Here is a 23,543-nt window from a genome sequence, read left to right as displayed (position 1 = left end):
AAATTTAGCAGCTAGCTAGTGCAGAAAGTAGAATATGTAGCACCGAAAAGTCAAATATTAGCCTTTCAGGAGTTGTTGGAAAGCAAAGCAGAGCTGGAAGTGGAGAGAATCTTGGGCTTTCATTCATCAGGTGGCCAGAGACACGACTCCAGATGAATGTTAATGTTCCTATGTGTCTTTTGAATGTTTAAATAGGTAATTGTTTGCTAATAAGTTTGCCAACTTCATACTATGTGCTTACTTTAGTTTTCTCCCTTTAACTAAGTTGAATTAAGGAAGGAAAAGAGGAAAAATGGCTGCACTGAATGGCTGTGAAGCATCACCAGAAAGGATTAGTGTGTTCTGATGACTTATGCCTCCTGTCCTCAGGTGACATCAGTATAGGGATCAAGTGTGCCCCTGGAGTGGTGGGACCTGCAGAGGCCGACATCGACTTTGATATCATTAGGAATGACAATGACACATTCACTGTTAAATACACTCCTCCTGGAGCAGGCAGCTACACCATCATGGTCCTGTTTGCTGACCAGGTGAGTTTGTAGCATGAATGAGAGCAGAGTGTGGATCTGTAGGATTGAGTGTGTGTGAGTGTGTGTTAAAATGTGCCTTTGAACATGGTATCGCTTATGTTTGTTGTTCAGGCTATTCCAATGACGCCCATCAGGATCAAAGTGGATCCTTCTCATGATGCCAGCAAAGTTAAGGCCGAGGGACCGGGACTCAGCCGCAGTGGTAAGACAGGCTGCCTGTTCTTCGGGTGGTTCACTGTGAAGTATTTATTTGTAAAAGTATTTATCTTCTGTCTTTTGTTGGGGATTCTATTTACTTTTATTTTTTATATATACAGTGTGTGTGTTTGTGTGTGTGTGTGTGTGTGTGTGTGTGTGTAATAATAATAGTAATGATGATGATACTGCTATCAACAACAACAGTATTTATAACTATTATTATTATTGTTGTTATTGTTATTATTCATTATTTATTTATTTTTTTTATTGCGGTCAAACCTAATTGAAACGAAACAAAGAATTACAGTAAATGCATAAACTGTTATAAATTGCTAGAATTTGACAAATGTAAATTACTGTGAAAATGTTGTGGATTATTATTTAACTTTAAACTTGACCTAAACTCACATGGTCTCTGATGAATGCTCGTTCTCTCTCAGGTGTTGAATTAAACAAGCCCACTCACTTCACTGTGAGCACTAAAGGAGCAGGAAAGGCCAACGTGGACTGCAACTTCAGCGGCCCAACCAAAGGAGAGGCTGTCAAGGACTTTGAAATCATCAACAACCATGACAACACACATACTGTGAAATACACACCTGTGCAGCAGGTAAGATGGAAGAGTCACTCGCACATGCAAAACAAATGATCACCCTGTGACGTAACCCATCCACAGCCTGTATCAGCCAGAGGAACTGACGTTTTTAGGCAGATAAGTTTCAACCATGTTCAACAAACACTCATTCACAAACAGAAATGTAATTAAAAATAGGTTGTGGAGCCTTTTAGTTTTAAGTTTTTAGTTAACTTTTAGTTTTTTCATTTTTGTCTGTGTACATTTTAAACAAATTGGATAATGTGTTACTTATTGAGGATTCATGCTGACCTAAGCTAATCACCTCCCGGCTCTACCTCCATAGATAATGAACAGACATGACAGTGGTAACAATTTTCTGGATCTTCAGAAATTTCAGAACTGCAATTTGCTTGCTCACTCAGAAACTTATGGATCTGCCAGATATTACTTTACGTTTTACGTTGGCTCTTATGTTAAATGTCACATCAGCATTAATCTGGTCACCCTTTCCTACATAATCATTTGTGTGATCACATCTATGACACTCCTCTGTTTCCTGACCCAGGGTCCTCTTGGAGTTGCTGTGACCTACGGTGGAGATCACATTCCCAAGAGCCCCTTCAACGTTGGTGTGGCACCCACACTGGACCTCAGCAAGATCAACATTACAGGCCTGGGAGACAGTATGTACTTGTACTCTCTACTACTCTTGGACCTCTGCACCTTTTGATTCCAACCCTCATATGTAGCACAATTGTCTGTTGAACATACAGTACGTAACCAGAGCTGCATCGTGTTTCTGTTGCTCAGTCAGTGTTTCATTCCGTCTGGGATACAGAGTGTGAAAACGATCTGTTGTTGCTTGTGACCTAGCATTTCTCTTGTTATATGGAAGCCTATTGCTGCCAAGAAAAGAAAAACAGCCAAAATGGGTAATGGAATATTTGGCAAAGTCTTTCTCCAAGTGGACCAGGAGTGTCAGTTGCTGTTCAAATGTACAGCCCTGTCCTTTCTCTGTGTGTAATTGTTATTGTAGAGATGACTGTTGGCAAAGACCAGGAAGTGACTGTCAAATCAAAGGGTGCTGGCGGTCAGGGCAAGGTTGCCGCCAAGGTGACCGCACCGTCAGGGAAGCCAGTGACCAGCAAGGTATGGTGGATGATTGGGATGCTCAGAACTGCCTTGTTTTTTGTAATGTATTTAAGTTATGTCTTAAATTTTGAACAAACCTTGTATCTCTAACATCTGATGCCTATGTGCTGTAAAGATGAATCTTTTTTTATTAATCAGTAAGATCCTGTCTGTGTTTTCATTTTTTTTTTGTTCCAGGTTGAGCCAGGGCTGAGTGCAGAGACCAGTCAGGTGAAGTTCATCCCCCGGGAGACGGGGCCATACCAGGTTGAACTGACCTATGATGGAGTGCCAATCCCTGGATCACCCTTCACCCCCACAGCTTATCCTGCCTCAGATCCATCCAAGGTTAGCCTCAGTTACTGAGAGATTGGTATTATCCATCCAATGAATAGAATGTGATTCAAATGTATAACATCTAAATTGAATTAAAAGTATTGCTGTTGCTGACACAATTGTGGTCATTAATCATTTACCTCTGTTTCTTGTCCCCTCTCCTCTCAGGTACGCTGCTCAGGTCCAGGCTTGGAGCGTGCTAAGGTCGGGGAGAAAGGGGAGTTCATTGTTGACTGTACCAACGCTGGCCCAGCTGACCTGACCATCGAGATCATCTCAGACAGCGGCACTGAGGCTGAGGTTCACATCCAGGACAACGGAGACGGGACCTACACCATCACCTACATCCCTCTCTACCCTGGCTCGTACACTCTCACCATTCGCTACGGTGGCCAGGATGTGCCCAACTTCCCTGCCCGGCTTAACGTGGAGCCTGCAGTGGATGCCAGTGGAGTCCGCGTGTTCGGACCAGGAGTGGAGGGCAAAGGTGCAATAACACACATTGCTTAGTTCGTGTTTTGGTCACCATGTTTTATGTGTTTTGTCCAAGTTAAAATGGAATTTCTTTGTCAGTGTCATTGGAACACTGCAGAGCAATTCCTGACCTCATGTTAACCTACATATAAAATTATCCCAATGAATTCCACATGGTGTGGTATAAAGACTGCGCTGGTATCCGATTGGTGCATTCCTAAATGTAATCCAAACCTGTACGAGCTTGCAAACATTTCACCAACCTGCTGTATGTTCCCTGTCCTGTGTTTGTAGGTGTTTTCCGCGAGGCGACCACAGACTTCACGGTTGACGCTCGCGCTCTCACACAGGCCGGAGGCGACCACATCAAAACCCTTATCAGCAACCCATCTGGCAGCCGTACAGACTCCCTGATCACCGACCGTGGTGATGGAACCTACAATGTAGAGTACACTCCATATGAAGAGGGTGAGTTCAAAAGTAGCCGTGTGTGCAGAATTTGTATTTCTCCAGCACAAGAGTTTGAAGCGGTCTTCATATTGTGTGTATGCTTCAGGCCCGCACAGTGTGGAGGTTTGCTATGACGGCTCTCCGGTGCCTAAAAGTCCATTCCGTGTTGCCGTCACTGAAGGCTGTGATCCAGCTCGTGTTCGCGTGCACGGTCCTGGCCTGAAAGGCGGCATTACCAACAAGCCCAACAAGTTCACAGTGGAAACCCGGTATGTGAGACAAAACATTAGTTTGTAGAGTCCAAGGTTTAAAAGCAGAAATGTCACTGAATGTTTCCTGCTTGTATTTTTAATGTTCATCATTACCTGTGCAGAGGAGCAGGTACTGGTGGTCTTGGTCTGGCAATGGAGGGTCCATCAGAGGCCAAAATGTCCTGCACTGACAACAAGGATGGCAGCTGCAGTGTGGAGTACATCCCATACGAGCCTGGCACATACAACCTCAACATCACGTACGGAGGACAGCCCATCAAAGGTACAGCTGGACAAAGTAATTGGTGTCAAGAAATATTTCCATATTATTGTCACAATGTTTAACGCATTCCATGTAGTATTTATTAAAAAGTTCAATCTGAGTGACCTGGTTACATTTGACCTCAAATGAAATGATTTCTTTTCCTGAGTGGACAGGAATACTGTGAATATACTTCTGTTAGATTAAACATTTTTGAGTCTATAAACACAGGAACAATGAGAGAATGAGAAACATGTGAGGAAAACATGGAGGATTTCCATGTGATAAAGTTTATAAAACTATCTCTGCATGCTGAACTGCTAGAGAATTTTGGAATACTTAAAAAAAACCTTTCTGGTGTTTTGTCTGTGCAGGTAGTCCATTCTCAGTGCCAGTCAGTGACACAGTGGACAGTACCAAGGTGAAGTGCCAGGGTCCAGGCCTGGGCACCAACGTAAGGGCCAACATTCCTCAGGCATTCACAGTGGACGCCTCCAAAGCTGGTGTGGCCCCACTGCAGGTCCGCGTACAAGGGCCCAAAGGTAAGTGTGTGTTCTAATGTTTCTAATGTGTCACTATTCATGATCGACACGTGTATTTTTCAACAGTCGTATACAAAAACCATCCCAAGCAACCATTTCAGCACTTAGAATTTAACTTTCTTGTTTCTCTGCGTGTGTGTGTGTGTAGGTGTGGTGGAGCCAGTGGAAGTGGTGGATAATGGTGACCAGACTCACACAGTCAACTATGTTCCCACCAGAGAGGGACCATACTCCATTAATGTGTTGTATGCTGATGAGGAGATTCCTCGCAGGTAACGCACAGAAACACACATCAGCATCTGGTAGTATCTGAATATTTGTTCCTCTTCAGTTGCCGTTGGTGTTTATGCAGCCCCTCTCTTTCCCTCCATCAGCCCCTACAAGGTGAAGGTGCTTCCCACCCATGATGCCAGTAAAGTGCGTGCCAGCGGACCTGGCCTCAACACCACTGGCGTGCCCGCCTCCCTGCCCGTCGAGTTCACCATTGACGCCAAAGACGCAGGCGAGGGACTGCTGGCAGTGCAGATCACTGTAAGTGCTCATGTGGTGACAATGAAACACGCTTATTTTTGTAACTGTTTTCAAACTTTGGTAATTTGCCCCCTTCAGGACCCAGAGGGGAAACCCAAGAAGGCCAACATCCGTGACAACCACGATGGGACCTACCTGGTGTCCTATGTGCCAGACATGACTGGCAGATACACCATCCTCATTAAGTACGGAGGGGATGAGATCCCATACTCACCCTACCGTATCAGGGCCCTGCCCACTGGGGATGCCAGCAAGTGCACTGTCACAGGTATGTAACGGCCAGTTAGACCACTGGACATACACTCTCATAAAGTACACATATTTGAAAAGTAGACTTACACACAAATCTTACTCATACATTTTACTTTTACCTTAAGGAGGCTGCAGTGTCTGTCTTTCATGTGGAGGAGCATTCCTATTTTGTAACAGAAAATACCAATGAGCTGCTGGTTATCTAAAGTAGTTAACAAAACAAGAAATTGTTTTATTACAGAGTGTTGTGTTAGTTATGTTTCATCTAATTTTCAGTCAATTTTAATGTGTAAAGGAATATTTTGACATTTTAGGAAATACACCAACTCACTTCCATGCAGAGAGCTCCATGAGACCGATCGCATTCACATACCTGTCCATTAAATATGAAGCTGTAGCCGAGAGATGGTTAACTTGGCATAACATAAAGACTGAAAGCAGGAGGAAACAGCTAATCCACACAAAAACCATAACTGATATTTACATTTCAGTTAAACAAATGATACAACATGTTAATTTGCAAGCTTTAGAGGTGCTCATAGGTGGATTTAGTTACCTTTGACCTATTTCCACTTCCAGTCTTTGCTCGAGCTTCATTTTTAATATTAGACATGAGACTTCTCATCTTGCTCTCAACAATAAGATGAATAAGCATATTTCTTAAAATGTCAAACTATTCCTTCAAAATCAAAATAAAGTGATTTTATTCTGGTGGGGTTTTTTTTGTCTTTTAGGAAAAATGAATTTTATTCAAAGCTGTGATGTGTGACAGTTACAGTAATTACAAACCATAATCTCCGGTTGTAACTCGGCTTGATTTAGTTCTAGTAAGATGTCCTCAGAGGAGATTTTAAAACAGCAAACTGTGAAGTAGTGAAAAATATTATCTCAGCCATTGAAGATTATTTCTCTGAGCGTACCTGCTGCTCATGTCTAATGTTTCATGCATTGTTGTGTTGTGTTCCTCACGCTGTGCTCCTCAGTTACACTCCCCCTGACCCAAGTCCCCGCTGTACACACACACAGACACCCCCCCGCTTCACACTCCACTGTCACCATTTGTTTTCATCCCAGTGTTTGGAGCACAGTTAAAGCCTCCCCCCACCCGCACCCCCACCTGACTGTCTTTTATTTGTCACTTTTTTCTCTCGCTCCCCTGCTTCTCACCGTTCCTATTATCAGTCTCAATCGGCGGTCACGGTTTAGGTAAGCCTTCTGAACAACTTCAGAATGTAGAGGAACTCTTCTTTCTTTCTGTCAGCATGGAGGATAGTGGCACCAGCTTTCAATAGGATATCCCATTCTCTCTCTCTCTCTCTCTCTCTCTCTCTCTCTCTCTCTCTCTCTCCCTTTCTCCCTCACAACTGCTTGTCTCTTTTTCCCTCTCATATTATTTATTGAACAAACTAATGAACTAACAGAGTAGGTAGGATGGCATGGTGGAAATGGCTTATTTAGCTTTCAGTTCTACATGGAAACTGTGTGATTAAAACATATGAGCCATTGATAACAACGTACAGTCAATGGAAATAACATGACTAGATCTCATCCAACTTTAACCTGGTCTCATGGTTGTGGAATGTGCATGCTGAATATTGTGTGTGTGGCTCTTTGTGTCTCTGTAAGATATCAATAACAACTTACATCTCATCATTGACCCTTTCTTCCCAAAATTTAAGGTGCTGGTGTTGGCCCAACCATCCAGATTGGTGAACAGACAGTCATCACAGTGGACGCCAAGGCTGCTGGGAAAGGCAAGGTGACGTGCAGCGTGTGCACACCCGAAGGGGCAGAGCTTGACGTGGATGTCGTTGAAAATGAAGACGGCACGTTTGACATCTTCTACACGGCCCCGCAGCCTGGCGAGTATGTCATCTGTGTCCGTTTCGGAGGGGAGCACATCCCCAACAGTCCCTTCCAAGTCACGGTGAGTGATGTGCATTTCAGCCTTCATTTCTATTTATACAGGGTAGTTTAGCTGAGCATTCATGCTCTTTATAGCATAAAGATAGCAAAAAACATTAACTGACAGATTAGTGGAACAACAGGAACAAAATATTAATAAGCGATGGAGTCAAGGAATAAAACAGCAAAACTGATAATAAACAAGGTGTAGCCTCAGTCAGAGTAATAAAAGGCAGGCAGACAATGATTATTAAGAAGATACGGATGGGTAGAAGTGTTTTGATTGTCGGATGATTGAAGACCCCTCCAGGCAAGAGCAAAGGCACTTTATCATACAGAATATGCTGTTTAGTGTTATGATTATCACCAGTGATGAACACGTACATGCCAAGCTTTTGTTGCATTTTACAAAGTTTTCTATGTGACACTTCAATAGAAAACTAACAAAGGCAGATCCTCAATCCTCTTCAGACTCTGTGTGTGCATGTATTAATAAAGAAATAAATAAATACATATTTACAGTACTAATACTAGTTCTAATTAAAGAAGAATAAGTATGTTTGCACTAAGGGAAAGTTGTAATTTCTCAGTGGCACAGTGGGCAGAATCATAACAGTATCATCTGCATAAAGAGGGATTTTACACTCAGACAAAGAGGAGACAATCTCATTTACATAAATAAGGAACAGAAGACTTTAAGCGCTTTGGATCTTGGTGCTGCACACCCTTTGTAAACAGCAGGAATTCAGATTTTTTACTCAATGATGTCGGTCAGATTAACAGCCAGTTACAGGCGTCGGCTCAGCAAATGATAATGTTTGGAGTAAATCAAATGGAAATTAATAAATATAATATACATATATGAATTGGGAGACGCTGTGTTACTTCTTTCTCAACCTAATTTAAAAATGATTCCAAGAGTAACAGCAGAGGTGAGGTATGGTTTGCTTTAAAACCAGACTGATGTCTTTATGAGGAATGCTTTTAACTGGATAGTAACAGGAATTCCAGGATTTTTGACAGGCAGACAACTCAGATGTCACTGGGATAACAAACAGAGCAACGAACACACTCTCAGCTCTCTTTGTGTTTGGTATAAAAATGTGAGTGAGAGATGCTGCATGGACTTTTTCCTCCCTACAGAAGTTCCATGAGTGGGTCCTGCTGTCCTCAGACATTTCTACATCTCTCTGACTGCTGTTTTATTCCCCTCCAATCCCTTCCATCTTTTTTACCCTCTCCATTCCCTACACCACCCCTACCCACCCCCTCAACACCTCCCACCCCTTCAGGCGCTGGAAGGAGCTCCATCAGACCAGCTCATGCAGCAGAGCCAAATGCCCCAGTACTACGCTCAACAGCCCTGGGTACCTAAAACCTCTGCCTCCAGCCTCTCTCACCCCTCTCACCCCAATTTTTGTTTTAACCCTCTCTATTAGCTCTTGCTCTTCCCCTTTCACGTCATCGTACATGGCCTCCCTTCATCAGCCTGCATCAGTGTCTGCTGTCTCTCATTGCAGGTGTTTCATCTCTGAGGGTTTTTTTTTTCCTCATTTCACTCCCACCACCTCATAAACAGGATTCCATAAATACATGGACAGTGCAACAGGCTGCATGATAGAAACAAGGCACATTAATATTCTTCCCTTGAGTGTTCCAAAATTTGCACACATCCTGTTTTTATTTAGCAACACAAGGAACAATTTCCCTTCAATTTGGGACTTAAATATTCTCCATAAATGATTGTGCAGTCCATGTTCAGCAGTGCTCCATGTCAACTGAAGCAGCCATTTTGAGAATCATCAATGTGGGCATGCTCCACATTTTACAAAATGGCTAACTTCTTTATTCTCCCTTGACCTGCCAGTGTTTTTGTCCTCATCTCATTCTCTCTCGCAGTTGTGTCGGTGTCATCATCCTGACCATGATTGTCATCTCCACTGTCAATCATTTCATGTCATGATTGTCTCATTCTGTTGTGTTTGCTGGTGTTTGGAAATCTTTACTCCTCTGTCCTGCGCTGTTGTTTGTATCTGTGACACATACTGTTAGTCACCACACCCATCACCACAACCTCTTCAGACAGTGTCTCTGACCTCTGACCTGTGTCTCCCAGGCAACAGACAGACCAATGGGAATGAATGGTCTAGACGTGGCAGGGCTGCGACCGTTTGACCTGGTCATCCCATTCACCATCCAGAAGGGAGAGATCACAGGTAACAAAAGCCAGTGTGCAGCATGATGAGCACAGACAGACTGAACCCCACTCTGCAGTGATGTTGTCTGTGCCTTGTGAAATCTGACTGTATGTCTCTGTCCTCTGTTGAAGGTGAGGTCCGAATGCCATCGGGCAAGGTGGCCAAGCCTGACATCACAGACAACAAGGATGGCACTGTTACTGTCAAGTACGCTCCCACTGAGGCCGGCCTGCATGAGATGGACATCAAATACGATGGCATCCACATCCCTGGTAAAGCTTACCTCTGAAGTGTTTGCAGAAACACAAGAGACTTTTGGAACATCGAACGTGCATGAAAAACAATGTTGGAGAAAATGCCATCGCAAATCACCGTTCTCTCATTCTCTTCTTCCTCTCTGCTGTCACTTGCAGGAAGTCCCTTACAGTTCTATGTGGACTACATGAACAGTGGTAACGTCAGTGCCTATGGCCCTGGCCTCATCCATGGGACTGTCAACAAGCCTGCTGTCTTCACTGTTAACACTAAAGATGCTGGAGAGGGTATGTAGCTGTCAAATGGCAGTATACACCTGTACATATGTGTTACCTCTACATCTTATTAGTCATGCTGTACATAGGTACAGTTTTTATTCATTTTGCACAGTACTTAGTTTTGCAACAATAGCACACCCAACAGCTTGCTCACACTGTTCATATCATGGCCTTGTAGGTGGTCTGTCTCTGGCCATTGAGGGTCCATCCAAGGCAGACATCAGCTGTGTGGACAACCAGGATGGGACCTGCACTGTGTCCTACCTGCCCGTCCTGCCGGGAGACTACAGCATCCTGGTCAAATACAATGACAAGCACATCCCTGGCAGCCCCTTCTCTGCGAGAATCACAGGTAATATCATCTGTTCTCAAGTCCTTAAAAGAAATACGTAGGCCGGATCAACTTGAAAATAAATATAACTTAAAACTAATGCCTTGTCTCTCAACCTAGAAGGACTCCCTTTCCTAGTGGTTCAAACTGCTGCATTGATTTGCAGTCACTGTTGGAGCAGAGCCCTCAGTTCCACCTGTACTTTAACTTCTTGACATGTCAAAATGTCTGCTGTGAAAAATGTTATATGATAATTGATTCAAACAACAGTGCTTTGATATTAGCCTGTCTGATTCAGGTCAGCAAGATTATTCAGTTCTCCAAACATCGTTACCAATTGATGCAGTCAGCTTACATGTCAGGCTGGTCATGACAGAAGAGTCATGTCAACCACTCCCCTATCCTCCCTTCTGTCCTCAGAGTGTGTTCATGTTGTCAGTGTCTAACTGGCCTGTCACTGTCACTGCATCTTCAGGTGATGACTCCATGAGGATGTCCCATCTGAAGGTGGGCTCAGCCGCAGATATCCCACTGGACATTGGAGAGCTGGACATCAGCCAACTGACCGCCTCCCTCACCACGCCCTCGGGCCGCGAGGAGCCCTGCCTGCTGAAGATGCTGCGTAACGGACATGTTGGTGAGTGTGTGTGAAAAGAAAAGTCTCAGCCGTTGTTATCTTCTTCCTCCTTGTTTTAACCCTCGTCCTCCTGTTTTTATCCACGTGTCTGTCACAGGCATCTCATTTGTTCCTAAGGAGATTGGAGAGCACCTGGTGAACATCACAAAGAACGGTCGCCATATTCCAAACAGCCCCATTTCTGTTATGATCAGCCAATCAGAGATTGGTGATGCCAGCCGTGTGCGTGTGAGTGGCCAGGGCCTGAGCGAGGCCAGGACCTTTGAACCCGCTGAGTTCATCATTGACACTCGTGATGCAGGTAGATACATGCGGTAGTTTTTTACATTTCATTTTCAGTCATCCAGATGTAATATTTCTAACCACTCTTATGTTTCTTCCATACAGGCTATGGCGGCCTGAGCCTGTCCATTGAGGGGCCCAGTAAAGTGGACATCAACACTGAGGACCAGGAGGACGGCACCTGTAAGGTCACCTACTGCCCCACTGAGCCAGGCAATTACATCATCAACATCAAGTTCGCTGACCAACATGTGCCAGGTGCATATCTTCAACCAGCCAGGGATTACAGAGAACAGCAATGTTGTTTTGAATGACTAAACTGAATCAGTCCTTGTGTGTGCTCAGGGAGTGCATTCACAGTGAAGGTAACAGGGGAGGGCAGGATGAAGGAGAGCATCACCAGGAAGAGGAGAGCAGCATCAGTTGCCAATGTGGGCAGCCAATGCGACCTCAGCCTCAAGATCCCAGGTGACAGGAAATAATGACATTACAATGCATCTCTCTGTTGTCATGGTAGAATTCAAGCTCCACAGTATGACACAGCTGGTGTGCTTCAATAGGTGTGTAACTGTCAGAGAAATAATAACTAAATTATGGTTTGCTTTAAATAGCTTTTGAGGTGCTCGTAAGTGGGTTTTGTCACCTTTGGACTAACTGCCTGACGGATCCACCCTTATCTTAACTGTACACACGAGAGTGAGATCAATCTTAACTAACTTAAGAAAGTAAAGCCTGTTTCTCAAAATGTTCCTTTTAAACAAATGACTCCAGTCAGTTTTCCATTACATAAAAGTTACATAGTCTCACTTTATGCATGTGTTTGCAATGATTCAAATATCTGTCTGCCTGTCTCTTCAGAGATCAGCATAGCGGACATGACAGCTCAGGTGACCAGCCCGTCTGGCCAGATTCACAAGGCTGACATTATGGAGGGAGAGAACAACACCTACTGCATTCGTTTTGTCCCCACCGAGACGGGGGTCCATACCGTATGTGTGAAATACAACGGCATGCATGTGCCTGGCAGCCCGTTCCAGTTCACGGTGGGCCCCCTGGGAGAGGGCGGGTCTCATAAGGTTCGTGCTGGAGGGCCGGGCCTGGAGAGAGCAGAGGCTGGAGTACCAGGTTAGTATGCTCGGATTATAAGTGAGTGTGTGTGTGTGTGTGTGTGTGTGTGTGTGTCGGGGGGGGCGGCTGCAATGTGTTATTTACACATTGTACTTGACTCTGTTTTGGCCCGTGTGTTGTGTGTAGCTGAGTTCAGTATCTGGACAAGAGAGGCTGGAGCTGGGGGTCTCAGCATTGCCGTCGAGGGGCCAAGCAAGGCTGAAATCGCCTTTGAGGACCGCAAGGACGGCTCCAGTGGAGTGTCCTACATCGTGCAGGAGCCTGGTGAGAGAAGAGACGTTAATGAATGGATGAGAGCAGATTAAATGTTTATACGTCCAGTAAATGTATGTTCTTTAATGCTGGTTTTTGTTTTCTTCCTCTACATATACTTATATTCTTGTCCCACTTTGGCATAAATGTTGGTGTTTTTTTGTTTTTTTAAGAAATTTGATCTTTATATGTCACTGGTTTTGTAGTTATGTGGCTGGTGTGACTTTCTGACTTGAAATCTGTTCTCCTGTAGGAGACTATGAGGTGTCAATCCGTTTCAACGACGAACACATCCCTGACAGCCCCTTCATCGTCCCCGTGGCCTCGCCATCGGATGACGCCCGTCGCCTCACTGTTGCCAGTCTTCAGGTGAGGCTCTGAGACACACACACACCAGGCCATAGTGCACTGCCTACAATGGAGCAGCAGCAGCAGATCATAGTTTCACTTTTGGTGCTATATCAAACTGAGGGAGTCAGTCTTATGCGATGCCATGCAAAAGACTTGGAATAAGTTCTGCCTTATTAGGAAAGTTTTGAAGTTGAGCTCATGAGGACCTTGATAGTGTGGAGTAACAAAGGCAGTTGACAATGTCTTATTCTTCTGTTTTACATGTTAAGTGTACTAGCTTGTTTTAAGTTTATAGCAGATTAGTGAATGTTTTAGCAGGCCAACATGGTTAGAGTTTAGGCGTAAGAGTTCAGATATACAGGCGTAGGATCAGCATCTGCTCCTGCATTGTAAGGCAGTGCAAGGGCTCCTGGAATACTAGAGGACTGTGTGTGTTTCTCGTGCCTCATTCTAAAGGCTCCCAACAGCCTCCCACCTCTCAAAGTGACATGGGGCGCTAAAGGGTTAAAGAGGTCTGACATGGGCTGTTTTTCCTTTCTACACTCACAAGTACATACAGCTCTGTGGAAGCCCATTTCTGATGAAGAAAAAAATAGATGAAAAGTTATGCTGAATGAAAATGAAAAATCAAAGTCAAATTATGAGATACTCAATAAACATTATGACTCACTAAGTCAAATTTATGAGATCATTATCTCGTAATCAAATATTTGACTGTCTCATAATGTTGAATTACCTGAGTATTATTACTTTTCACCTATTTTGTTGGTTTTTTTTTGTGGTGGAAACGGGCCTCCATACAACACTGACTGTTATACATTAACATAACTCTTCACTTGCATGCAGACCCACCCTCACACAAACACAGATATCTCACACATATATATAAAGCTACACATATAGTCACAGATAAAATGCAGAACTTGCACATGAGCTTGTTCTTGAAGTATTTCTTTTTTCTGTTCCTCTCTTCCATTTCTGTTTAACTATTCACACAAAGACCTGCTTTCTCTGCCTTCTCACTGCACAGCCCTCCTCTTTAGCCTTGTTAGCGACCTCCAGGTAAGGTACATAGTAACATATGTTATCTGAGTATGACACTGTGGTGATCATGATGCTATTAACTAGACAGCATTAAGTAACAGTTTGCTGATGGTCGTGGTCAGCAGGGAGCAAGTTGCATAGTTATTTAGTTTGTGTTTGGTGACACAGTGTTGAGTGTGTGAGTATGTGTTGTCGAGCAGGAGTCGGGTTTGAAGGTGAACCAGCCTGCATCATTTGCCGTCAGCCTGAACGGAGCAAAGGGTGTGATTGATGCAAAGGTCCACAGCCCATCTGGAGCTCTGGAGGAGTGCTGTGTTACTGAGATTGATCAAGGTAACCATGGGGATGACATCTAAAACCTTCAAACTGCTCACACGATGTCACATTTTTGGGAGAATTTTGATAGTGTCGCTAAATATGAAGTGTGCTTTACCTTCCCCCTCCTCACTGTTAGATAAGTACGCAGTCCGGTTCATCCCCAGAGAGAATGGTCTCTATCTAATTGATGTGAAGTTCAACGGAAGTCACATCCCTGGTAGTCCGTTTAAGATCCGAGTTGGAGAGACGGGCCAGGCTGGAGACCCTGGGATGGTGTCCGCCTATGGACCAGGACTGGAGGGAGGCACCACAGGTAAAACACTGCCCCTCTAAACAACAGAAGAGAACAAAATGAAATGGGAGTGGAAGTGAATTCCAGCTGAACAGTCTTTTTCCCTGTCCTACTAAACCTCATTTATCTCCACCAGGAACTGCATGTGAATTTGTGGTGAACACGAGTAACGCTGGCCCTGGCGCTTTAGCTGTGACCATTGACGGTCCCTCCAAGGTGAAGATGGACTGTGTGGAGTGCCCCGAGGGCTACAGGGTCACATACACCCCAATGGCGCCTGGCAACTATCTCATTTCCATCAAATACGGCGGTCCTTACCACATCGTCGGAAGCCCCTTCAAGGCCAAAATCACTGGTGAGGAAAATCTTTGTTATTCAGGGAAACAAAGTGAAAGGATTTGATTTTAAAAAGGTAAAAGATTAAAAACTGAATGAAAATACCTCAGAGGTTACCTTACGCTCCGCTCTCCATCTTCCAGGTTCCAAGCTCGTGGCCAGCCATAGTATGCACGAAACCTCTTCTGTCATGGTCGACCCTGTGACCCGTGCCATCAGCTGTTCTCAGCAGGGCGCTCCCACCCAGTCAGATGCCAGCAAGGTTGTGGCCAAGGGTCTGGGCTTGACCAAGGGCTTCATCGGTCAGAAAAACAGCTTCAGTGTTGACTGCAGCAAAGCAGGTGTGTGTGACTATGTTGTTAATGAGCAGTTTTTAGTCGTTTTCCACCTGCCATATGCACTCTAAAGCATTTGTGTACTTTTTACTAAAGTATTTTTCTGTACTGAAAATGTCCCATCATACGAGATTTGCTGCACAAATACAGCACCATGTACGTGTACATTATAATACTAGCACGGAATTTTAAGGTGTCTCAGTGGTCTCAATCTTGGTCGATATACTTGGCTAATAATAATATATTGATGTAGATATTGTCTGTTCTGTTTCCACCCACAGGTCGTAACATGCTCCTGGTTGGTGTGGATGGTCCCAAGGTCCCCTGTGAGGAGATCCTAGTGAAACATTTGGGCAACCGCTTGTACAACGTCAGCTACCAGCTCAAAGAGAAGGGAGAGTACATCCTGGTGGTCAAGTGGGGAGATGAACACATCCCTGGCAGCCCCTACCACATCACTGTCTAAAACCAAGCCCCACAATCAGAAACTTATACCACTGTTTAAACAACTGAAATTCTGTCTTGCATCTAACCGATCATTGTTTACAGCTCCATGTCCCTCCCATGTTACAAATTAAGATTTGTCTTTTTTGCATCTTATTTTATTACTATTTAACCAACCAGAAAACAAACTCTCACGTCAGTGTTTACCCTCAGTCTGTGTTTTTCCTCAAGTGAAGATTTTGAAACCAACATCTCCCCTGTAACCCAGTCCAGAATCTCCCAAAGACGAATGCATAGACACAGAATATTCCTCTCTTTATGATCAGTCGCTCCACATCTTGCTTCATTCTGCTAATCACATCATTCAGTAAATTTAGAGAGGAAAAAGATGCACCTTTTTTTTTTATTACTGTAAGCCAGCAGTGGACATGAGTAGATTTGTCTGAACTAGTGTAGAATAATAGGATGGCTTAGTGTAGTGTAGCAGCAGTCGATTTTGGCCTCGCTGAGCCCAGCATCGGGTGGAAGGTTAATGTTTACACTGGAGGAGCTACTCTTTACATACATAAATAATGGATTCAGTTTTTTATGAACAATCACAGGACTTGAACCAAATAGCGTCATACCTAATGTGCCTTCCTGACCTATGGGTTTATATAGAAGATTGACACACACCATGGCACGTTTCGATGGAAGACCTTTAATTGGCTGTATAAAAGATGAACAGTTTGTCCTTCACTTAGAACAGCAAATGCTCAGCACTGGCCCAGTCCACTCCAGCATGTGGTGTTCATGATGCTCTTTATCTAATGCAGTTGTTTTACCTGCTGCTACTGTGATCCAGTTTTAGACACTGCTGTTCTTCAAGCCGTCATATGCATTTAGTAGAGTAGAGAATAATTGCAGAGGATTAAAGGTGTGATGAAATAGGTGAACAGAGAGGAGAAAGGCACATTTCACAGGAGCTTACTCATCGTTTGTCTCACACATGCTCTTTCAACACCACTGCTGGGAAACAATGCTTTTTGTGTGTTTTAATGTGTGATACCAACATGCGCTCTGCATGTTCATTAGGTTGTAGAACTCTTAGGATACAGACAGCCTCTGAGTCAGAATAACATCAACATGACGCCGTGTGCTTGTGGTCGTTCACCTTTCAGTATGGATCTTTTTCAAAGAAATTAAAAGGTTTAAAAAGGGACGTTTCTAAAGATGTGCTGGACAGAAGGGCTGAAGATGATGTGGTTTTTCACGTCCTGAAAACACGATGACCAAAAACAAAAGAGAACAGATGTTGCTTTGTGTTCTGCTCAGTGTTTGTATTTCACCACCTTCAGCCGCCACCCCTCCTTTATCCTTCCAGTTCGCTTTGTGCGTAATCTATCTTTCTGAACAAAAAAAAAAGAATCTTGTCCTAAATAAAAATGCTTTAAAAGTGTTTGTAAGACAGTATTTTGATACACAATAAAGTTGTCTAAGTATTTTTCTGTCGATCTAAGAGCTGTTTGGTTTGTGTCTTTACATTCTGAAGAGAAAACTTTGTCTGGTTCACACTGTGAACGGACAAGTGAATGACTGAAAAGTGAGTGAACGGAAAAACAAGATTCATAGATTTAATCGAAATTCATCAATATTCTAAAGTTGACTCATAATGTGCCCTTATTGAGTAGAATTTATAGGAAGCCTTAAAAACTAAAGTCAGAGTTTTTATCTAAAAGGGAAGGTTAATTTTCTACTTGGTAATTTGAGGAAGTAATGTTAAGTGTGTATCCACAGACGTTTCCAGTGAGTGGATAATGTGTACATTACTGAGTGTGCAGCCAACGCCCTTCCTGGAAAACTCCAACTCCTTATTAGGCCTGACTGACTCTGTACCTCCAGAGGGAGCTGCAGGAGAGGGAGTCTGCCTGAAAGCTCTCCTAACCTCATGGCATTGTTATGCAGAGCTCTAAGAGCAGGCTCACCTGTTCTTTCGAAGTCATTTATTTAAATATTATTATTGAACTTGATGTTACAAAGACTGTAGTTCAGTCTACTTGCTGCTCAAACAGCCTCAGGAAGAAAGCGTACACGGTGACAAAGACATTTGAAAAGAGTGCCTACAATAATAAGAGATTTCAAATGGGATCTTCATCATTATCGTTAGTGGTATTAGTAGTTGTTGTAACAGTTGTTTAACTTTAACCATCCAAAGAAAACACTAGAAAAATGGTTTCAAAAACACACCTCAAGAAAACTTCAAGGTACTATGATCTTAGTCCTGATAGCTGTTCATGTGGTGTTTCAAATGATCCCAGCACTCCTGTGCTGGGGCCCTACTGGGCCCCAAATGTTCTGTTTGTCAGTTGGTCCAGTATCTCTGTGTGGGGATATACATTTGTGGAAGAATTATTTTATTTCGATTTTACTTATGTGGAAATAACAAAGCCACAGTGTGAACATATTTTATTCCAAGTGGAAGTCCTGCATTCCAAATCTTACCTGCGTACAGAAGTATCATCTGTAAAATAAAAACACAGAACTCTCATCTGATTTCTGGGTAAATGACTCAGTGTCAACATGCTCAATTCAGGAACCCGAAACTGAAGCAGCTGTGCTGTCCTGTCCCCTGACATGTCCTGTCCTGCTGTGATATGTGAAATGAAAAATATGGTGGTATCACATTAAACACCCCACTGACTTTCTGTAAGAACAATGACACGTTTCTTTAATAACTCAGACTGAGTAAGCACAGCAGCAGATCAGTCTGAGCAGCTAGCTGAGCAGCTAGCTGAGCAGCTAGCTGAGCAGCTAGCTGAGCAGCTAGCTGAGCAGCTAGCTGAGCAGCTAGCTGAGCAGGCTAACGGCCGGGCACATTCTGTACATGAGCCAAGTTATGTCGTCTACATTGCCAGAAGTTACACCCACTTTACTGCTACCGACTGTTCGCGTTTAGCCACATTCTCAAGGTAAGTGAGTCTTTCCATTTCTGTTTTCAGTCCATATACTCTTTGCTTTTTAATAATCGCTTGCGTTTATTGGTCGCGCGAGATTTTTTTTTTTTTTTTTTTCTTTTTTTTAAACACGCGATGTCCGTTTGATTTCATTTGAACAAGATGGACAGATCTACAGAAGTGTCCAACATGGACCAAACAACAAAGGTGGTCAAAGATGTTCCATGTTCCGCATGTCGTAGACTTGTTTACTCTGACTTTAACATGTTTCCTCTGCTGTAAACCTTCTGAGCTCTTTTCTGGACTTCTTCCTGCCAGTCGTCTTCCTGGCGGCAGCTGTCCCCCTGTCTTCCCGGGTCCTCCTCGGGCTGTTCGCTTGCTGTCTTACCCGGCGTTTATCTGCTGTCTGTTCGTCTATCTGCAGATGTCTCTGAGAGAAAAAAGTGATGAGGACATCAGCAAGTTGCTCGCTGAGTATGGCATCAAACATGGACCCATAGTTGGTGAGAAAAATGTCCACATTCATTCATTCTTTACTGGCCTCAGACCCGCTGTATCTGCTGTTAGCAGCTGTAATCACTAGAGTGACAACTGGACTCATAGAAGAAAGATCATTGTGATAGAGAGCAGGAGGATCACTGCTTCAGAGCACTCTGTATTACCACATTTAAGTTATGTTCACCACGTTTGAAGGTGCTCTGCTGCTTCTTTGTATTTGTGGGCTGGATTCTGAGTATTCAGCTTCGTCCTTTATTCTAAGAGACAGTATACAATTCACTGTAAAGGTTGATCATTTTAACATTTAACCTGATGAAACCCAGATTCCCTCCATCCCTCAGATGATGCACACACCTCATATTCTTTATATTTTTTGTAGACTCGACTCGAGAGCTGTATGAGAAGAAGCTTGAAAAGGCCATGGAGGACGCTCCAGTGAAACCCTGGTCCGATAAGACCTACTACAGAGAGGAGGGTAGGACGCTGCTCAGCCCGCTGGCCTGCAGAGGCTGTGTGTCTTCATTTGTGGCTCTTTTAATGTGACATAGCGTGTTTACAAGTGGCAGTACATTTTTCATTTCAAGCCCCAAGCTTTCAGTGTTTCACCGCTGGCAAAGATATCAAATTGAGATTTTGAATTATTACTTGGAGTTTGAATGCAAGTGCTGCAGAGCCAGCAGGCAGCTAATGATTCTTGTGTTACTGATTAATTCTCTTAATTGTTTTCTTAGTAGTTGGAGCCTCAGGTTCATTCTTTAAATTGCTTGTTTTGTCCACCCAACAATCCACAAGCCACAAAGAACATCAATTAACAGTGACACGCGATAAACAATAGTAGGAAATCCTCACGGCTGAGAAGCTGCAACTAGTGAGTGTCAGGCATTGTTTTCCTTTCAAAAAATGACTTCAACAATAAATCAGTTACTTGAATAGCTCAGTTAAATTCATAATTCTCTATATGTCCCTCCAAGGAGCAATATGAGGCAAACAAGTTTACAAAGATAAATACACAAGCGATTCATTCACACACAAAAACAAGCTACAAACAGAAAATGTGATCATGAAAAGAACAGAGCTGAAATAGACAAGGGTGACCGGCAGTGACCGATGCATGGCTGTCCAACAGCGTCCAACATCACATTGTACAGACTGAAAGACATGCAGAAAATGATTGGGATCACAGGTTTTCCAGCAATGGATCAGGCCATTTTGTGTTGATTCCTAAAAACAATAATGAAGGCTCTGTGATGAACTTGCAGAGGGTGCATAGAAGCCTCTCTGTGAATGACAGATGATACCCACTGAGCCGCACAGAATAGCGCGGTCTTTGATTTGATCCCTGAATTGGTGTTGAGCCCTGAATCTTCCTAATTGTGTCGCCCATATGTTTGAATGTTGAAATCTCAGCCTGCCTGCTCTGAGGCATCAAACATCTTCAATAATAGAGGGGGAGCTGATCTTGCGTAACGCTGTTGTAAATCAGACCAATCCTAATTACAGGCTGTGTGTAACTGTGAGCCACAGACTTCAGCTTTCCCTGTCAGACCTGCCATCTGGTGTTCATTTGAACGTTTTATTCTTTCTGTTCTCATCATGTCCTCATGTTCTTGAACATGAATAACAGTAGAGTTGATAAATGTAAGTTAATGTTGGAAGCGTGTGTTTTTTTACTTCACAGAGGAGGAGATTACCTACATCACATACCAGAGTCCGGTGAGTCCAGATCGCCTGCTCATCCCTCTGTGTTTGTGCAGATTCCGCTGCTCTGTGACTGGGAATAATCTCACAAACGACCTGGCTTTCATTTTTACAGGTTAGACATGAGGCATATGGGGACAAGTGAGTACAGTTTTAACACACACACACACACACACCCAAACACACACACGCAGAAAAATCACGTCATAAACTGCATTGATGTAGAATGAAGCCCTGATTAGCCTGTATTAACCCACCACCCACTCATGTCCCACCCTTTGTGCTTTATATATGAAACCTGTCACCTCCAACTTCCAGTTCGACACAGTGCACGCAGAGACCCTGAAGGACACTGCCTCCTTTTTGTTTAGAACTCATTGCTAAGCAAGTTACCCCTCTACCTCTCTTCACATTAAAAACTCCATTTTGTCATCTGACACACTTACTGGCAGTTTTATCCCCTGAAACTCCTCAGACGAGTTTGGTAAATTAGCTTTTAGTTTTCTCTCACCAAATAGATGGAACAAATCTAAAGAGGTATTAGAATTAGAAGGAATGTGTTGATGCACCCTTTTAAATGTATGTCAGATAATATGGTTGTTATTTATCCTTGTTATTTAACATTCCTACATTTTATTGTTTTCATTGCTATGCTGCTGTTGTTGTTGTTGTTGTTGTATAACCTCTCTTCTTGGCAGATTTGTTTGTTATTTAGGTAGCACTATTTCATTTTAACTTCTTCATTTTATTGGTCTTTATTGCTGTGTATCATTCCTGCCTGGCATGTCTGCTAGTTGTTTGCTTCACTGAACTTCTTCATCACTTCAGTCTTATTACTGTGGTTGTTATCATACATTACATATCCTTGTAGGCCATATGAATGTGAATTTGGGGCATTGCTGTAAAATAACCGACAAAATCTAAAAACTAATGACTGTGCCCAAGTAGTTGAGGGAAAAGTAAAGAAATATGCAGCAGCATGAATAAACTGACATTGAAGTGCAAAGTGTTCCTCCATCCAGGCTAAGACAAAGAGCCAACATTGAGCCAGATGAAGATGAGGAATCGGACCAAGATACAGAGTGAGTCTCAGAGCATGAACTAGTGTCGTGTTTGAGGAAAAGAGTTCATCACCTGGCCTAAATATCATCTTGCCTCCTCTGCTGCAGGGCGCCTGTCCAGATCACTAACAGAACAGCCAATCACAGCGCAGTGCGATCCACAGAGCCAGTCAGAAAGTCTGGAGGCAGCGTGTGGAAGGTGATGCGTCTGCTGCTGCTGTTAGCTGTGTTAGCAGCTGTCTTCTACTACGCCTACTGCCGTGTGACTAACAATGAAGAGAATCCTTTTGGGACTCAATGATCTGATTTGTTGTTAGGATGTTAGGGTTACTTTCCATTCCTTTAAAGGTATTTCTGCCTATAATGTTACAATGTTATTAGTGGAGAAAATTGTTTTTCCTCCTCATTCTAATTCAGTGTGACCACATTCCATAAACTTTAAAGGCTTGCAGTACTCTAGATATCTTAGTGTCACCAAATCCTATGAAATGACCAAAACTAGACAAATTATAGCATAATACATGGGATTCCTCTGTGCTATAGAGCTCCGTTGTCATCATCAGTCTGCGTGTGCCTGTGATTATATCATATTATAGAGTTGAGTCTGTGTTGTGCATATGTATGGTAGATGAGTACGGGCTGCTGGCTGGAAACGTGAAACACAATAAGAAAACAGCAACAGAGAGAATAAAGTTGTCAAACGGAAGACGAGAGTCAGCAATCCTGTCTGTTAAAGCGTGCAGCCAGAACACTCAGTGTGTATTAATGCACCACTGAAAATCGTCCTAAACAAATGCACTATTTCCTCTTGTTTGAGTAAAACTATATGTTTTTGAGCCATTAAAGATTTTCATCCTCAGTAGGGTGTTGAGCTAAGAGCCACAGGCAGAGCAGGAAAGTAAACTAAACTAACATGGCTTGTCTGGTCATGGTTTTGGTCTTTTCATGGGATTAATTGACAGTAAGACAAATTAAGAGTAACACTAGCCCTCTCCTTTATTTTGGTAGCTATCTAGTATAGTGGTGTTTTCCAGCCACTGTTTTGTGTCTTTGATTTCTTTACGCAGCTGTTCTCTAACATGTGATTTTTTATCATTGAGACCTCCATGATGATGTCATGTAGCACAACAGACTTGTGAACTCAGGCTGTCTTTATATTTCCAAGCTGCCCTACACACCATGTTCAATCAAAAACCAAAGGCTGTTGTCTATATGTATCAGTAAATTTGAAAAGGTGAAATCAGGTCTCCAGCTCTTAAAGACACTGAACTGTCAGCTTTCTGTAAAACACTTTGGATGTGAGAGAATTCCTAAAAAAAATGTCCAAATTGTTAGTGGGTGAAAGTAAGAATGAAATATTAACAGAATAAAACACTGTCAAGTTCACCACTGATGAAAGTAATTCATTTATTTTGTTACAAAAGTGTAAATTC

The 23,543-nt window shown here is 43.1% G+C and overlaps 2 protein-coding genes across 6 annotated transcripts in view; both read left to right on the top strand.

Annotated features, from left to right (window-relative positions):
• flna (filamin A, alpha (actin binding protein 280)) overlaps positions 1-17,418 on the top strand; it is a 49,353-nt gene extending 31,935 nt beyond the window's left edge. Inside the window, exons 17-49 of one of the 4 annotated variants that reach the window (XM_076740181.1) lie at positions 370-530; positions 642-732; positions 1,169-1,338; positions 1,871-1,988; positions 2,342-2,454; positions 2,635-2,784; positions 2,941-3,259; positions 3,541-3,714; positions 3,803-3,965; positions 4,070-4,230; positions 4,584-4,751; positions 4,900-5,023; positions 5,126-5,282; positions 5,361-5,550; positions 6,717-6,740; positions 7,214-7,461; positions 8,732-8,806; positions 9,556-9,655; positions 9,769-9,909; positions 10,051-10,179; positions 10,349-10,522; positions 10,977-11,138; positions 11,236-11,439; positions 11,526-11,678; positions 11,766-11,888; positions 12,279-12,545; positions 12,675-12,812; positions 13,054-13,169; positions 14,396-14,528; positions 14,650-14,826; positions 14,942-15,160; positions 15,285-15,482; positions 15,758-17,418. In XM_076740181.1, the coding sequence (XP_076596296.1) occupies positions 370-530; positions 642-732; positions 1,169-1,338; positions 1,871-1,988; positions 2,342-2,454; positions 2,635-2,784; positions 2,941-3,259; positions 3,541-3,714; positions 3,803-3,965; positions 4,070-4,230; positions 4,584-4,751; positions 4,900-5,023; positions 5,126-5,282; positions 5,361-5,550; positions 6,717-6,740; positions 7,214-7,461; positions 8,732-8,806; positions 9,556-9,655; positions 9,769-9,909; positions 10,051-10,179; positions 10,349-10,522; positions 10,977-11,138; positions 11,236-11,439; positions 11,526-11,678; positions 11,766-11,888; positions 12,279-12,545; positions 12,675-12,812; positions 13,054-13,169; positions 14,396-14,528; positions 14,650-14,826; positions 14,942-15,160; positions 15,285-15,482; positions 15,758-15,942 (5,225 nt within the window). In that variant the 3' untranslated portion in view covers positions 15,943-17,418. The remainder of the gene's footprint in view (positions 1-369; positions 531-641; positions 733-1,168; positions 1,339-1,870; positions 1,989-2,341; positions 2,455-2,634; positions 2,785-2,940; positions 3,260-3,540; positions 3,715-3,802; positions 3,966-4,069; positions 4,231-4,583; positions 4,752-4,899; positions 5,024-5,125; positions 5,283-5,360; positions 5,551-6,716; positions 6,741-7,213; positions 7,462-8,731; positions 8,807-9,555; positions 9,656-9,768; positions 9,910-10,050; positions 10,180-10,348; positions 10,523-10,976; positions 11,139-11,235; positions 11,440-11,525; positions 11,679-11,765; positions 11,889-12,278; positions 12,546-12,674; positions 12,813-13,053; positions 13,170-14,395; positions 14,529-14,649; positions 14,827-14,941; positions 15,161-15,284; positions 15,483-15,757) is intronic. The other 3 variants (XM_076740182.1, XM_076740183.1, XM_076740184.1) reach the window with 3 other exon arrangements.
• Positions 17,419-18,734: 1,316 nt separating this feature from the next.
• On the top strand, positions 18,735-23,515 carry emd (emerin). Of its 2 annotated transcripts, none has more exons than XM_076740092.1 (7): positions 18,735-18,868; positions 19,278-19,356; positions 19,731-19,826; positions 21,030-21,064; positions 21,165-21,190; positions 22,072-22,131; positions 22,219-23,514. In XM_076740092.1, exons 2-7 carry the CDS (start codon positions 19,278-19,280, stop codon positions 22,409-22,411), a joined length of 489 nt encoding a protein of 162 aa, XP_076596207.1. In that variant the 5' UTR covers positions 18,735-18,868; the 3' UTR covers positions 22,412-23,514. The 2 variants fall into 2 exon arrangements, with proteins under 2 accessions (XP_076596207.1, XP_076596205.1); XM_076740090.1 differs by lacking the exon at positions 18,735-18,868 and adding an exon at positions 18,986-19,060 and having other exon boundaries at positions 22,219-23,515.
• Positions 23,516-23,543: the final 28 nt, after the last annotated feature.

The sequence above is a fragment of the Chaetodon auriga genome, chromosome 10 (assembly GCF_051107435.1).
Source record: "Chaetodon auriga isolate fChaAug3 chromosome 10, fChaAug3.hap1, whole genome shotgun sequence".
Taxonomy (NCBI): Eukaryota; Metazoa; Chordata; class Actinopteri; order Chaetodontiformes; family Chaetodontidae; genus Chaetodon; species Chaetodon auriga.
This window is presented reverse-complemented; position numbering and strand designations above follow the sequence as displayed.

Coding starts and splice junctions, on each gene's coding strand:
- emd (XM_076740090.1), top strand. CDS start 19,016: ATGGACAGATCTACAGAAGTGTCCAACATGGACCAAACAACAAAG. Junction 19,827..21,029: donor GACCTACTACAGAGAGGAGG/GTAGGACGCTGC, acceptor TTTACTTCACAG/AGGAGGAGATTACCTACATC. Junction 22,132..22,218: donor GAATCGGACCAAGATACAGA/GTGAGTCTCAGA, acceptor CCTCTGCTGCAG/GGCGCCTGTCCAGATCACTA.